Here is a 15,939-nt window from a genome sequence, read left to right on the forward strand (position 1 = left end):
TCAGGCTTCCTGTATGGAGCCTGCTTCTCCCTCTGCCTGTGTCTCTGCCTCTCTCTGTGTTTCTCATGAATAAATAAAATCTTAAAAAAAAAAAAAAAAAAGACAAGGTGAGGCTGGATGTGTCATTTATGAGCTAACTGGTCGCCTTAAGGCACATTTGTAAAGAAAAGCAAGTTGAACGTTTCTTAATGTGTACCAGTTTTCAGATTATCATACACCAACTATTTTGTTACACTAAAATATAATACATATAAGAAAGGCATGTTTTTTTTTTTATTTGAAGATTTTATTTATTCATGAGAGACACACAGAGAGAGGCAGAGACATAGGCAGAGGGAGAAGCAGGCACCCCGTGAGAAGCCTGATGCAAGATTTGATCCCAGGACCCTGGGATCACAACCTGAGCCGAAGGTAGATGCTGAATCACTGAGCCATCCAGGTGCCCCAAGAAAGGTAGATTTAATGCTTGGTTTCTCTCCATTTATTTCCCAGTTTTCAGAAAAATGAGTTGGTTGCTTCAAATTCTCTGAAGGTGACTAGTGATGCTTCTTTTCTATCTTTTCCAGTATTAGTAAGAACTCAATAATTTTATCACTACAAATTAGGTCTTATCAGATCTTTTCTAGAGAGCATATTTTTATGCAGAGAGAAGTGGGGCTAATTCTACATTTATGGAACATCTTCTAGACACTGGGCTAGGTATTCTCTTACACTATTTTATTTTTTTTTTAATTTTTATTTATTTATGATAGTCACAGAGAGAGAGAGAGAGGCAGAGGGAGAAGCAGGCTCCATGCACCAGGAGCCCGAAGTGGGAGTCCTATAGCAGTCTTGGAAGTGCCAGGATTTCTGTTTTTTAGAGGAGATTAAGGTCCTTAGTGCCAAAGTGACTTAGTATAGTCATAAAGCCAGAAAGTGGTAAAATCAAGATCTGTCTGACCCAAATGGCACCATGTAGCTTTTCTGAATGAGGTCCTACACTGAGTCACTGGGTACAGCTTACTGGATACTTCACCAACCTATCTTACCTCTCACCATATATCCTCCTCAGATGTGACTGTTTTGTGACCCCAAGTTTATCATTCTCATACTTGTGAAAGCAGTTGCTTGAAACTACTAAATACCACCTAGATTTTTGTTGATTACATTTCATTTACATGTGATTTTACTTAATGAAAATTTATTATATTTACACCCCACCCTCCCCAGTAAAGTTAGTTTATTTATAACTTTTGTGTGTGTGGTGGGCTCCTACTCTCCCAGATCCTGTCCTATTCAGGTAATATATGCTAAAAACCTTGACTGTATCTCTCTATATATTTTCCATATTCATAGAATATATAAAAATGTAGTTTATGATGTTATTTCCAGAAACCAAATCAGTGTATGTGTGTGTGTGTGTGTATACACACACACTTTGAAGCATCATGGAAATACCTCAATGTCTCTTCTATAGCTCTCATTTCCCTTTATTAAAGGTTTTCTAATATATTGTTCAGAATGGCCCATGGCCTGTAGATATATCATTTACTTCATTTACATCATTTGTTTGGTTTTTGTTTTTGCCAATATGAGCAATATTGCAATAAACATCTCTGTTCTTATGCCTTTGTATGATGCTTTTTGTCTCTATGGTTTGAATGCTTCAGGACAGCTGAGTCACAAAATGCAATTTTTAGAATAGATTTTGAATTATTTTTTAAGTCTGTAATAATTTACATTTCCACAGCAAAATCTGAGTTTTCTCACTACACATTATTCCTGCCAGCAACTTTGTGTCATTTTTTTTTTTTTTTTGCCAGTCTGAGCAGCATTGTGATTATTCTCATTGTTAATTTGCATTCCCTTATAACAGGTGAGTTTAAATATCTTCACGTTTATTGGCCACCTGGACTTTCTCTTGATTAAATACTCATTTTTATTCACCCAATTTGTATAGGGCTGTTAATTCCTTTCTTGACAATGAGTGATCAATTTTTTAATGTTAACCTCTATTTGTCCACCAAGTTGCAAATTTACCCCTAAATCTATTGTCTGTTGACATTGGTTATGTATTTTCTTGCCACAGAAATAAGCTGCTTTTTAAAACAAATGAGATATGACCATTTCTTTCTTTTTTAACTTCTGAGTTTCTAATCTTCTTTAAGCTCTTCCCTACTTCTATATTGTTATAGGAATGTTTAAAAAAAGGATTTTATTTATTTATTCATGAAAGACAGAGAGAGAGAGAGAGAGAGAGAGAGAGAGAGGTACAGACACAGGCAGAGGGAGAAAGCAGGCTCCATGCAGCGAGTCTGACATGGGACTCGATCCCAGGTCTCCAGGATCACACCCTAGGCCAAAGGCAGCACTAAACCACTGAGCCACCTAGGCTGCCCTCTCCAAGATTTTCTTAAAGGATTTTTGATATTTTGTTTTACACTTGAGTTTTAATCCATCTGGAATTTAAGTTTTTTTTAGTAAATAATGTATATGGACATAATTTTAATCTCAAATATAAGTGCTTCTATTTGTAATTATTTATCATCTTCTAAACTTTTCTATTTCGATATGCTTTTTAGTCTACATATTAGTTTGATAGTCTGTGTATAGAATTTATGACTAAATAATATATATGTATTAGAGCTGTGTGCTCAAAACGTGTTTTTTTTAAGCTGAAAGCAGTACTTCATCATAAAGTTTGGAAGCTACCATACTAGACCATAAACAACTTGAGGACAGTAATAATATTTTCTCTTGTTTTTGAATTCATTGCTAAGACTGTTTCTAGCACATTGTATGTGTTCTGAAAATAATTTTAAAATAATAAATGAAGCTGCCATTATCTGGTTCACAGGTCTTAAGCAACACAGCCATTGAGAAACTTGACATTCCAGCTGTGTCCTGTGGCAAGCTATCTGAGACTAAGAACAAGGAATGACTCATAATAGCTGGTAGTATAACTTTATTGATGTCAAGTTCATACATTTTTAATATGGGAATATAAATTCTTAAAACCTTAAAAGACTTCACTGGGCTTGTAACCCATTGGTGCTTATGAAATTGTTTGTTATTTCTTTGTGACTACAATCCCTGCCTTTTAATGCCAGTCATCTAACTCTCTGTAATGGCTGTTGCCAAGGAAGAATTAATCTTCTCAATACTTTAAATATAATCATGCCTCTGACAGTAATTTTAGATTTTGAACTTCTAAAAGACTCCGTTGAACATACATTCTGAACACTGCCAAAAACCTATGTCATCAATTACTAGTTGGGAAAATCCCAACTGTCTCACTTTCTTATACACAAATTAACCTTAGAAAAAAGAGCAAGTTGTGGTGCATGGCTGGCTCAGTTGCTTGTGAGTTCAAGCCCCATGTTGGGCATGGAGCCCATTTAATAAATAAAATAAAATAAAATAAAATAAAATAAAATAATAAAATAAAATATAAAATAAAATAAAGTAATAAAATAAAATAAAATATCCAAGTTTACTTTGTGTTGTTGCATTGTTTTTAATAACAATATTAAGCAAAATTTCATTTACTCAACTGGATTATGTTTAACCTGTCTGTGCCTTTTGAACTTCCTATATTTACTTTTTTTTTTTACAGCTTTTTTTCCTTACAGTAAATGTATCACAATCTCCTTTTTTCCTTCCCCTCCTGCCCACCCACCCCCGACACCCCCCCCCCCCCCCCCCACACACACACACCCGCCAGTTCCAGCCGTTGGTTGGTCTGGTTGATTACTAATTAATTAGGCTGGTGCCTCTACCACTAGACATTACGCATCATTTCTTTTTACTTTTTTTACTTTTTGTTTTTACATTCGCTTACCACCACTCCCTCTTATGACTTTGGGAAATAGAAATCATGCCGGAGACTTGTTTTTGCTATAGGTCAAATGGTGTGAAAGGGACCTTTTCTATTCCACTTTGCTCCTAGTTTCTTCTTGACAGCTTGTTACAGAAGGAAGAGGATAACCAAGAATAAGGGAAGGCAAAGAAATTTGAGAAGTAACTGTGTGGATTTTAAATTCACTTAGGAATCAAAGTATTGGAGACAACTGCATAGAACACAGTCTGGGTTTTTTGTTTTAAAGTAAGTTCCACAACCAACTTGGGGCTTGAGCTGACGGCGTGAAGATCAAGAGTCGCATGTCTAGGCCTCAACCAGTCAGGCGCCACAGGGGTATTTACTCTTACGCACTCTCCCCAGTAGAAGCTTCTTGAATCCCTTGAGACTTTAATATACGAGCTACGGGGCAAAATCAAATTGTGAAAGAGAATCTAGATTCCATTCAGTGAAGTTATTGGGTGCAACTGATGCATTATTCTCAGACTGGCCTGGGGAATTTAGACTTCGCTTACATGTAGAGAAATATCTTTAAAAACCAAGATCTAGGGATCCCTGGGTGGCGCAGCGGTTTAGCGCCTGCCTTTGGCCCAAGGCGCGATCCTCGAGACCGGGTATCGAATCCCACGTCGGGCTCCCGGTGCATGGAGCCTGCTTCTCCCTCTGCCTGTGCCTTTGCCTCTCTCTCTGTGTGTGACTATCATAAATAAATACAAAAAAAAAAAAAAATTAAAAAAAACCAAGATCTAGGGCAGCCCAGGTGGCTCAGCGCTTTAGCACCGCCTTCAGCCCAGGGCATGATCCTGGAGACCTGGGATCGAGTCCCACGTCAGGCTCCCTGCATGGAGCCTGCTTCTCCCTCTGCCTGCGTGTGTGTTCCTCTCTCTCTGTCTCTCATGAATAAATAAATAAAATCTTTTTTAAAAAATAATAAATAAATAAAAACCAAGATCTATACTTAACAAAACCGACAGTGACTGGCATGGATAAAAGTATATGAATTCTTACCATGATAAACTAAATAGCAGACAGTATCTAAAAAATACTTCATGACAAATCTCAGAACATTCTGATTCGAAGTCCCTTTCCCTTTCCCTTTTTTAAAAAAGATTTTATTCATTCATTCATTCGAGACAGAGAGACGCTCAACCACTGAGCCACCCAGGCGTTCCCCCTTTCCCTTTCAAGAAAAAAAAAATTCCTTCCAAAAACAAGTTATTATTTATTTTTTAAGATTTTATTTATTTATTCACGAGAGAGACACAGGCAGAGGGAGAAGCAGGCCCCAAGCAGGGAGCCCAACGCAGGACTCGATCCCGGGTCTCCAGGATCACACCCCGCGCTGAAGGCGGCGCTAAACCGCTGAGCCACCCGGGCTGCCCAGAAGTTATTATTTAAAACAAATAAAAAGCCGTACTCTGCAGCCTTCGCGCTGTTGGGAAGACTGGACACGAACAGGAACGAAATCCGAGAAACGCCTCACACAGGGCTAACGTTCTTACCAAAAGCTCAAAAACCTTTAAAGATGATCAACTACGACTCACAAAAACGAATGAAATATCACGAAAATACTTTATTAGAACTGAAAGAACTGCTAGAGAAAAACATACCATGTGAACTTCCGAACGCGGCAGCACGCAGGTTCCCGCAACGCCGTGAGCCCGGGAGTGTACGCGGGAAGCTAGCGGCTTCTCAGCCGGATTGAAGCTTCTTCGCTTGACGCTCAGCGGACGGAGACCCGTTGGGGCCAAGTCAAGCGATCCTGCGCTCTCATTGGCCTCTTCCGTTCAACACTTAGGGCCTTTCCCGAGGTAACCAATCAACGCGTGAGTCTAAGAAGGCCTTCACGTACTGGATGTTTTATCCTCGCGTTGGAATGGGATCAACCAATGAGAGGGCAGAACCGACGGATGTTGCAGGGTCATGGGGGAGAGTCTGGAGAACCTTTCCCCGCCAGCGTCCTCGCTCTTTGGCTCCTAGAATTTAACCTGGTCGTTTGCCATCGCTGACGCCGCGGCTGCGAACGGAGGGACCTGCTGTGCGGCTCCTGGGTTCCGTACCTCACTCGTTGGTGTGGCCCTGATGGTGCGGCAGGCTCTGGACTCCTGAGGCTCTGGCGCGGTAGGTAAGGGTCCAGGGACGGCAGACAAAGCGGCGGAGCCAAGGAAGGCCGCGGAAAGCGGCCCCTTCATCAAGCCCGCGAGTCGGCCTGGGCGGAGGCGCTCTCCGCTGGCCTTCTGCCGACCCAGCAGTGCGTCCCACCGAGCGCCTTCAAGTGCTTTGGCCGGATGTGCCTGGGGAAAATGTTAGCTTCGGTCATTTCGTCCCCGTCCCCCGCACGTCCGATTTTTTTTTTTTTTTTACAAACCCTAGCGTTATTATTAATGGATGTCGTCTCACTTCTTCGTCCCTTTAGCTTGTTCCTATGGCAATTTCAGGTTTTGTGCACCTGCGTGTCTATTAAGGGTGGAAGGACGTTGCTGTGTTTGTCTCCATTCAGGAGAGACAGGCATTCATATCCCTGTATTTTAATCACTTCTCGGAGGCCTTCCTGCAGTTCAGCAGCTCCTTTGGGGATAGTTCACCGATGTGTTAGGGAGGTGCGGAATAGACCGCAACGCCTGGTGGGATAGAAGCACCACAGGATCAAGTATTGTTCTTGTTTGGTCATTGCTGGTGCTGGTTTCAAGTTCGAATTTTCTTTGATACTGGCAGTCACTCGGGATTATTGAGAGGAAACTGAGGCTCAAGGGAGATAACCCAACTTCTTGAAGAGTTACACTTGATGCTAGTAAGAGAAAGCCAGATCTGACCTCAGCGCTTTTGTTATTTTGTAAAAACTTGCTTAACTGAATGTGCATTTAGATTGTGGGTGTGTACTCTCTGCAGCTCTTAGTTGTAAGAGACCGAAATCATTCTTTGAGTTGAATGTTAAACTTTGGCTGAAGAAAATCTTTCCTAATTGTAGTCTCACACCCATCACCTAAGTTCCCAGTTCCAGCAGGATAGGCCTCACCTGGGAGCTTGTTGGAACTGCAGAATCTCAAGCCTCACTCCATCAGATCTGCTTTTGAAAAAAATCCCTTAGGTTGTAATCAAAGTGCACTTTAAAGTTCGGGGAGCATGCATTATCTTATGATCTGTTTGTCCAAATTGAACTGAACATAAGAGAAAAGGTATGCAGTATATGCATTTGTGTTCTAATAGACGAAAAGAAGGTTTTTTTTCACGTTTTCCTCATTTGCCAGTGAGGTTTTGATTTTTCTTTAATTAAGTACGTCTGTATTGGCAAGTTTAGCTTAGTAGCCCAAAATCTTAAAATTGAAGAGTATTTAAAAAGTAATCAAAAACTAACTTGTAAGTCATCAAGTACTGGTCTAAAAAAGAAAATAATTGAGACAAGAAAGATAAACTACTGCTAACAAATAAAATTTAAAGAACCTTCTGTTTACTCACACAAAATCTATACAAAGATTCTCCACCATAATGCCCCCCCACAATTTTGTTCCTTTGATCATCACTTTCTTTAGAAGGAGTCAGTAAATTTGCTACTGCTAGTGTTTTTTTCAGTTTATTCATTTAGTTACCTGGTAATGAAGCTGAAACATAGTCCCAAATTCACTTACTGTCATGTTGCATTGTAATTAAAGAAAGTATCTTGTAGAATTTTAGTGTTCAGGATTTTATTCAGACATCTCTAGCCATATTAAAAGGACATGCAGTTATCCACCATTGTAAAGTTTTAATTGCTTTTATTTGCACCAGGAATCACCTGGTGTGCTTGTTAAAATCATGCGTTTGGGCCCTACCTCCAGTGATTCCTAGTGAGGGCTGGGTATGGGCCTTGGAATCTGCATTTTAATAACCCCAGCTTATTCTGGTATAGGCTGTCCAAGTCCATATTTTTTCACATTAGTATTTTAAATGAAAAGTGCAACTAGAAAGCAAACTTATTTTCTTTTGAACCTAATGCATTACTCATTATAGAATACTTTTTTTTTACTTACATTATGGTTCATTGGTTGCTATAAAATCATTCAGATAAGTGTATTTAAAATATTATTTAAAAATTGTTTTGAGATCTGCCAATTTGAGAGTAAGAGAGGGTAAGATAGAATACCAAGAAGTATCATTTTTAAAAGTTTTTCCAGCCTCTGAAGGCTAACATTTTTATCAGACAACTTTAGTATGTGAAAATGGTACAATTAACGTAGCAAGACTAAACGTATCTAATACATCAGATGGCTATCTAATACATCAGATGGCGGTAGAGTTCTAACTTTTGCTTACTTGTTTCAATTTTCTCAACTGTTCCATAACTATCTTATAAAAACTGCTCTGTGAATTCCTCAAAACACAGAAATATTGATCATTTAACAGGATCCAGGCAATTCTCAGAGTAATTTGATATTGCCAAGAATATTGAATGAGGAAAAAAAAAAATTGATCTCTAACACTCAAGAGAGGAAATCTCTCTTGAAGTTTTACCTAAAAACCCGTTTAATTTAGGAAACTAATCATTGATTCTGTCTACCTTTCTTGCCTTCATTTAAATGCCAGAGGAAATGCAGTGCTTGACCACAGCTTCTGCCCGTTGTGTTAGGATTTTTGATGTCTTGTGATATTCTTGACTTTTTCCTTGGAAGATCCTAAAAGGGACCCTCTCCTTGTCTGTGGGCTTTGGAGATTGGAAGTTTTAAGTTTAGGCTTTTATTCATCCCAAAGGAACAGGGAAGGCCATAACTTTTTCAGCGTTATTCCCACTGAATAGTTATCAAAGGACTCAGATAAGAATGGAGCTCTCCAGTTCCAAGGACAGAAGTGAATGCAAAAGGACCTCTTCCAGCGTATTTGGTTCTTAATGTAACTTGGTTCTTGGACCTTTTAGCCAGTAATTGGTTCTTCAGGTTCCACTTTGGTTAAGATTTGTGCTGGTAACAGCACGTAAAGCTCTTGGTTAAGGTGGTTTGTAAACAGGGATATTGAGTATGCTGATAATAGAGGCACCTAAGAGGCAGCATGCCCCCAAACCTGTTAATCTTATCTCTGTGTGTTCAGTCTATTGCTTTTTTAAAATATTTTTAAAATTGCCACAGTAACTATCATATTTTCATTTTGAAAATAACTGTCAGATTCTGTCTTGCTAAAGCCCTGTTTCCTCTGAGTCCTTTATTTTGCACTTGCTTGTATACTTAAAATTTATCATATTTTATCTTGAGTATGGTTTTCTTTTGCCATATGGTATAAACTATTTTTTTAAAAGATTTTTATGTATTTATTCACAAGAGATACACACACAGAGAGGGAGAGAGGCAGAGACACAGGCAGAGGGAGAAGCAGGCTCCATGAAGGGAGCCCAATGTGGGACTTGATCCCAGGACTCCAGGATCATGCCCTGGGCCAAAGGCAGGCGCCAAACCACTGAGCCACCCAGGGATGACCCATGTGGTATAAATTAAACTTGCTTAGCAGTGATTTTAAATTGCTTAGAAGGCATTCCAGTACCATTTATTGAGTAATCTTACTATTTTTTTTATTAATATTTTGCTCCATGTAACTTAACACTGTTATGTATTGAGCATTTACAATGTGCTAGGCACATTGTATATTGTCATTTTATTTTATTTTTTTTTTTTTTTAAATTTTTTTTAATTTTATTTATTTATGATAGTCACATAGAGAGAGAGAGAGGCAGAGACATAGGCAGAGGGAGAAGCAGGCTCCATGCACCGGGAGCCTGACGTGGGATTCGATCCGGGGTCTCCAGGATCGCGCCCTGGGCCAAAGGCAGGCGCCAAACCGCTGCGCCACCCAGGGATCCCGTATATTGTCATTTTATCTAGATCATACACCTTTGGTAGCTGCTATGATTAGCCCTATGTTACAGATGAAGAAACTGAGACAAAAGAGTAAAGGAATTGCTTGAAATCACATTTACCAAGTAGTGGAGCCTTGGTCTGACTCACTGAGCCTGCTTTCTTATATTGAATGCATAAATAACTTTCCTGGGAGAAATACCTTCCTACTGCACCTCAACCAACACCCCCCCTACCACCCCCACCCCCGCTTTACTATTTATAACTTTGTATATTTCAATCTGGTGAGGTCAGTTATGCATTATTACCTTCTTCCCAAAAAATAACCTGTAATAGTCTTTTGAGTAACAGAAGAATTTCTGCCCCTTCCTCCCCTAATTGGTATTGTTTTTGAAATTGACACTAAACTTATTTTGATTCATGGAAAGTATTTTTGGCACTAAATTGATTCATGGAAAGTATTTTTACTAATAGGAATATACTATGTAACTTGGTTAATGGAAATTATTATTTTTACCTTTCTGCACAAATGAAGATTATTCCTTGATATTTTGTTTCTTAGGTTTTTGTATGTTTAACATGTTACATTTTCTAGCATATCAAGGTTTACTTTTATGGCAGAAAGGTATGCAAATTTAAAAGGACTGTATGGATGGGCACCTGGGTGGCTCAGGTGGTTGAGTTTCCAACTCTTGCTTTTTAAAGTACTGTATGGAGAAAAGTAAACAAAAAGACAATGGAAAGTGGAAAGACTGTTGATTAGGAGATAAGATTTTAGCATACTTTTTTTTAAGGTTTTATTTATTTATTCATGAGAGACACAGAGACAGAGAGAGAGAGGCAGACACATAGGCAGAAGGAGAAGTAGGCTCCCCACAAGGAGCCCAATGTGGGACTCAGTCCCAGACCCTGGGATCCTGTCCTGAGTCAGAGGCAGACACTCAACTGCTGAGCTACCCAGGCATCCCTTTAGCACACTTTTATACTAACTAGCTTTTGTCACATGGGGCAAATAATTTAACTTCTTTGTGACTGTTTCCTTATCTGTTAAATGAATTACCTCGGGCAGCCCAGGTGGCTCAGTGGTTTAGCGCCGCCTTCAGTCCAGGGCATGATTCTGGAGACTAGGGATCGAGTCCCACGTCGGGCTTCCTGCATGGAGCCTGCTTCTCCCTCTGCCTGTGTCTCTGCCTCTCTCTGTCTGTCTCATGAATACATAAATAAATAAATGTCTTAAAAAAATAAATGAATTACCTCAAATTGTGTTCCATTCTTCTGAATATGGCACACTCAGAGATGAAAAGGTGTATTACAGATTCAGTTCAGATTCACTGTGATCTCTAACTCCTGGGGCCTGAGACACAGGGTGAAATATGAGATACCCTTCTTGGCTTTCTTGTTCATAGCCTTTTTTGACTCCCTCCTTTTTCCTAGGGGATTTTATCTTTTGTAAGCCCAGTATGCTGGGTTTTGTTCATAGATGAATACGAAAAAAAGCTTTCAGCTAGACGACACCTTTCCCTGAGACACTTCTTGTAGGCTCCAGAAGTGTTCTAGAAAAAAGCACTGGCAGTGGTAGAATTTGAGAAGTATAGTGAAGGTTATGAGCTTTAACTGTAAAGATCTTGTTTATTATGACTTTAGTGTTAAAATATGTATTGCTAAAATGGAATTTATTGGAATATTGAAGATGACATATGTTCTTTAAATATTGTGCACATAAATAACTTGATTTTTTTTTTTTTTTACTTAGCTTCTTATGTTCATTTTACTTAAACTGTGGAATTGCCAAGTCTCACGTTTTTGTGTGATTTAGATTCATCTGTTCTTTCTAAAGGTGTTGTAATCCTGATTATTTAACAAATGCCATAATGTACCTCAGCAGCCTAGAGCTAATTTTGCAAACCGTTTCTACAGAATTTAAGAAGATTTGGTACATGTGTATGGCATAGAAGATGAATTCTTCGTCCTCCACCATGAATGAAGAACCTGATGCTCTCTCGGTAGTTAACCAGCTACGGGATCTAGCAGCAGATCCATTAAATAGAAGAGCCATTGTCCAGGATCAGGGATGTCTGCCTGGCCTTATTTTATTTATGGACCACCCCAACCCCCCTGTTGTCCATTCAGCTTTGCTCGTAAGTTGCCTTTAGTAATTTCAGTCTCAGTGTTATAATTTTGCAATTCAGAAGATTTTGAAAAAGTGTTAGATGACATGGTAAAAATTAAAAGTGACTATAGAGAAAAAAAGTAGACTATAGAGTAAATAGTAGTAAGTATATTTCTATATGTGCAAACACGTATGTGTGTGTATAGTCCTTTGACACAAATGGTAGCATACTGCATGGAATGTTCTGCAACTTTCTTCATAAGAAATCTTGGACTGTATCATTTCAGTATGGATAGACACATTAAAAAGATATTTATTGTTCCATTTTTATTTTGTAGTACCTTCATTAAGGTCTGAATCACATGCTGTACAAGTCACTCAAAGTGTATCATTCATTGTTTTTTAATGTATTCACAGAGTTGCACAGCCATCAACCCAGTCAATTTTAGAACATTTTCATCACCTCAGAAAGAAACTTCTCTACCTATTGCTCCCCAACCGCCTACCTCCTTCCCTAAGTAACCACTTTCTATCTCTGTATTTGCCTATTTGGGCAAAAATGCCTATATATTTTTTTACATAAATAGAATCATGTTATATGTGGGTTTTGTGAATTCTTTCTCTCAGCATAACGTTTTCAAGGTTCATCTATATTGTCACATGTATCAATACTGCATTTATTTTTGTGTCCAAATAATATTCCATTGCAGAAAATACCACATTCTCCTTATCTGCTTATTAGTGGATAGACCTAGCACTTGTTTTAGTAGAAGATGGGAGGGAAAGATAGGAAAGGAGAGGAAAAGAGAAAAACAAACAGGATCATAGCTAATAATGTCGAAGGAACTACCATGTTATGAGAAGTGTGGGAACAAGAGACGTGAAAGAATAATGCAAAGCAATCAGGCCAATCCAGAATGTGATAAGTTCTCAAGAACAAGTAATCTGGTTCTGTGACCAGTAAGTGACATTGAAAAGAAAGGCATTTGGGGTGAGGAAAGGAATAGTGGTAACTGTTAAAGCTTAAAAGTGACTTCAGAGACATATCACCCAAGAGTAATATGTGGAACCGATTTGGATCCTAATTTGAACAAATCAACCGTAAATGTTTTTTTGTTTTTTTAGATAGTTCGAAATAAATATCGATCAGATAGTAGGTATCAAAGAATTGTTATTACTTTTGCAGGGTATAATATTAAGTTAACTTAAAAATCTAATTTCTTGAGAATTTACTGAAGTATTTACAAATGAGATTATATATTCTCTGATATTTGCTATAAAACACTCCAGTGTAGTTACTGACAGCAGAGATAGATGAAACAAGATTCTCAAGTGGTTGATAATTATTGATGGTGAATGATGATGAGTTCAGCAGGGTCACCACACGTTTTCTCTACTTTTGTGTTCTCTAAAATTTTCATTACAAGAATGTTTAAAAGAAAATTACTCTAGGGGCAGCCCGGATGGCTCCGTGACTTAGCACTGCCTTCAAGCCCCGGGGCCTGATCCTGGAGATCCAGGATCGAGTCCCATGTCGGCACCCTACATGGAGCCTGCTTCTCCCTCTGCCTCTCTCCCTCTCTCTCTGTGTGTGTGTGTGTGTGTGTGTGTGTGTGTGTGTGTGTGTCTCATGAAAAAATAAATAAAATCTTTAAAAGAAAGAAAGAAAATTACTGTAATAGAAATTTTAAACTCATTGCCTTTTACTTAAACACCCATGATGAATTCCCAACTAGTCTAATTTCATAAGTTTGTACAGAACAGTAATATATGCATTTTCCTTTTCAAAAATCAAACTTCATAAGATTTGAAGATTTTCTGTTTTGCCTTCGTGGAGTGAAATTTAACAGGCAAGACAGATGTTGACAAGTTAAGGGTAGCAACAAATGGGAAAATTTGCATGGCCCCTAGTTTGATCTTCAATTAGAATTGCAATAAGGATGAAAAGAGTGTTGGTCTCTAGATAGGGTCTTAGGGTTGGAGGAGGTGTCTTTTTCAGTGGACTAGACTTGGACCTATTTAAATTCAGAAGGCTAGGGGTTAAATAATTTTTTTTAAAAAAAGGCTAGGTTCTGCCAGAATGGAAGAGGTTTGAGGAGAAGGCTCTTCTAGAGTTGTTACAGAAAATAGGACAGGTTGCTAACTAAGGAGAATGATGAGATTGTTCAGCAGTTTTGAGGGCCCGATTAGTTTGGTAATCCCGAATGGATAAGATACTTTTGGCTTATGAAACTCCTTTTTCACCTCCTTTCAGGCTACTGTAGGCCCTGAGAGCCAAATAGTTGAATTTGTTCAGGGATGATTTCTTGGCCAGGTAAGTTATACAGGAGGTTAGGCAAGGGAATTTAGGATTTTGGCAAGAGAGTGGTTGAAATGGTAGACTGTAGATGCCAGGCTGAGCAAGAAGGGAAATTAGTCATGTAAGGACAGAGCTAGAGAAAAAGGAGGGGAATAAGTGGGTACAAGTTCCCTCTGAGGTTGAAAAGCAGGTGTGGCATTTTTATAATTTTCTTTTATCTTCACTATTGGCTTATAGCTATACTGTTTTGTTTGGTTTCATATGATTTCTTTTTTTTTTTAAGATTTATTTATTTATGATAGACATAGAGACAGAGAGAGAGAGAGAGAGAGAGAGAGAGAGGCAGAGACACAGGAGGAGGGAGAAGCAGGCTCCATGCCGGGAGCCCGACACGGGACTCGATCCCAGGACTCCAGGATCACGCCCTGGGCCAAAGGCAGGCGCTAAACTGCTGAGCCACCCAAGGATCCCCTGGTTTCATATGATTTCTAATAAGACTGCTGTAATTCTTTTCTTTTTTTCCTTTCTACGTAATTTCTCTTTCTGACTTTTTTGGTGACTTTATCACTATTTTTCAGCAAATGATTATGATGTGCTTAGTATGAATGAATTTCTTTTTGTCTTGTTTTTGTTGTTCTTGGGATTTGTTGAGCTACTTGGATCTGTGGTTTTATAGTTTTCATTAATTTGAGGATATTGTCATCCACTGTTTTTTCAGGTTTTTTTAATGCCTTCTCCTCTTTCAGGACTCCAGTTCCATGTATGTTAGATATTTCATGTTGTCCTGCAGGTCATCGTTGTGGTGCTCTTTTTTCTTTTTTTTCCCCCTCTTTAAGTCTTTTTTTCCCCTCCTCTCATCCTTGAACATATGGAGCATATTTATCATAGCTGTTTTAATGCCCTTATTTTCTAATTTCATCTTTCTCACATTTTGATCTGTTTCTGTTGATTTTTTCCCCCCTCCTGGTCAGATCCTGCCTCTCTTCTATTCTCCGCAAATTCGAGCCACCTGGGGTGTTTTTTTTGACACCAGCCAATTCTCAGATTCTGTGTGGACACCAGCTGGGTGTCCAGCAATTGAGTTCAATTCAGACAGAGTTAATTGTCAGACTGCCCAAATTTAAGGCTCACTCCCACAAGACCGCCCTTCATTTCAAAGGCCAGTTGCAAGTATCAGGTCATCCAAATTTCTGACTAAGTAGCTATCAATTGGGTGTCCAATGACCCCCCTCCTCAGGTTTGATAATTTACTAGAATGGCTCCAGAACTCAGGAAGCCACTTGACTTATACTTACCAGTTTATCGTAAAGGGTACAAATGAATAGTTATATAGGGCAAGATCTAGAGGGGTCCTGAGTGCGGTACCATCTGTCCCTGTGGAATCAGGGTGTGCCACACTCCTGGCAGACTCTATGTATTCACCAATTCAGATACTCTGAATCTCCTAGCTCAAGAGTTTTTATAGAACTTAATCTCTAGCACCTCCCCACCCACAACCAATAGGTGGGGCTAAAAGTTCTTACCCTTTAATCTCTTGGTCCTTCTAGTGACTAGCCTCGTTTTGAGGCTTACTTGGGGCCTCAGCCAGCTCACTTTTTTTTTTTAAGAATTAATTAATTAATTAATTTGAGAGAGAGAGAGGGAGCAAGCTCATGAATGAGTGAGTTGGGGGGGCACAAGGGGGCAGGAGAAGCAGGCTCCCAACTGAGCAGGGAGCCTGATGTGCAGCTGGATCCCAGGACCCTGAGATCATGACCCAGAGCCAAAGGCAGACTCTTAGCCCACTGAGCTACCCAGATGCTCTGTAACTCACTTCTTTTACATAAACCCAGATGTAATCAGAAAGGCTGTTTTATGAGAGACTGCTGTCACTCAG

General features: G+C 39.1%; 2 protein-coding genes across 3 annotated transcripts in view; one reads left to right on the forward strand and one right to left on the reverse strand.

Annotated features, from left to right (window-relative positions):
• MTFR1 (mitochondrial fission regulator 1) overlaps window positions 1-5,467 on the reverse strand; it is a 75,766-nt gene extending 70,299 nt beyond the window's left edge. Inside the window, exon 1 of the mRNA XM_077876759.1 lies at window positions 5,449-5,467. The gene's annotated coding sequence lies outside the window, so the exon portion shown is untranslated. The remainder of the gene's footprint in view (window positions 1-5,448) is intronic.
• A 274-nt stretch (window positions 5,468-5,741) lies between these two features.
• The window catches only part of ARMC1 (armadillo repeat containing 1), a 38,645-nt gene continuing 28,447 nt past the window's right edge, over window positions 5,742-15,939 (forward strand). The window contains exons 1-2 of one of the 2 annotated variants that reach the window (XM_077876762.1): window positions 5,742-5,963; window positions 11,572-11,792. In XM_077876762.1, the coding sequence (XP_077732888.1) occupies window positions 11,610-11,792 (183 nt within the window). In that variant the 5' untranslated portion in view covers window positions 5,742-5,963; window positions 11,572-11,609. The remainder of the gene's footprint in view (window positions 5,964-11,571; window positions 11,793-15,939) is intronic. The other variant, XM_077876761.1, reaches the window with a different exon arrangement.

This window comes from Canis aureus, chromosome 28, assembly GCF_053574225.1.
Source record: "Canis aureus isolate CA01 chromosome 28, VMU_Caureus_v.1.0, whole genome shotgun sequence".
In the NCBI taxonomy this organism is placed as follows: Eukaryota; Metazoa; Chordata; class Mammalia; order Carnivora; family Canidae; genus Canis; species Canis aureus.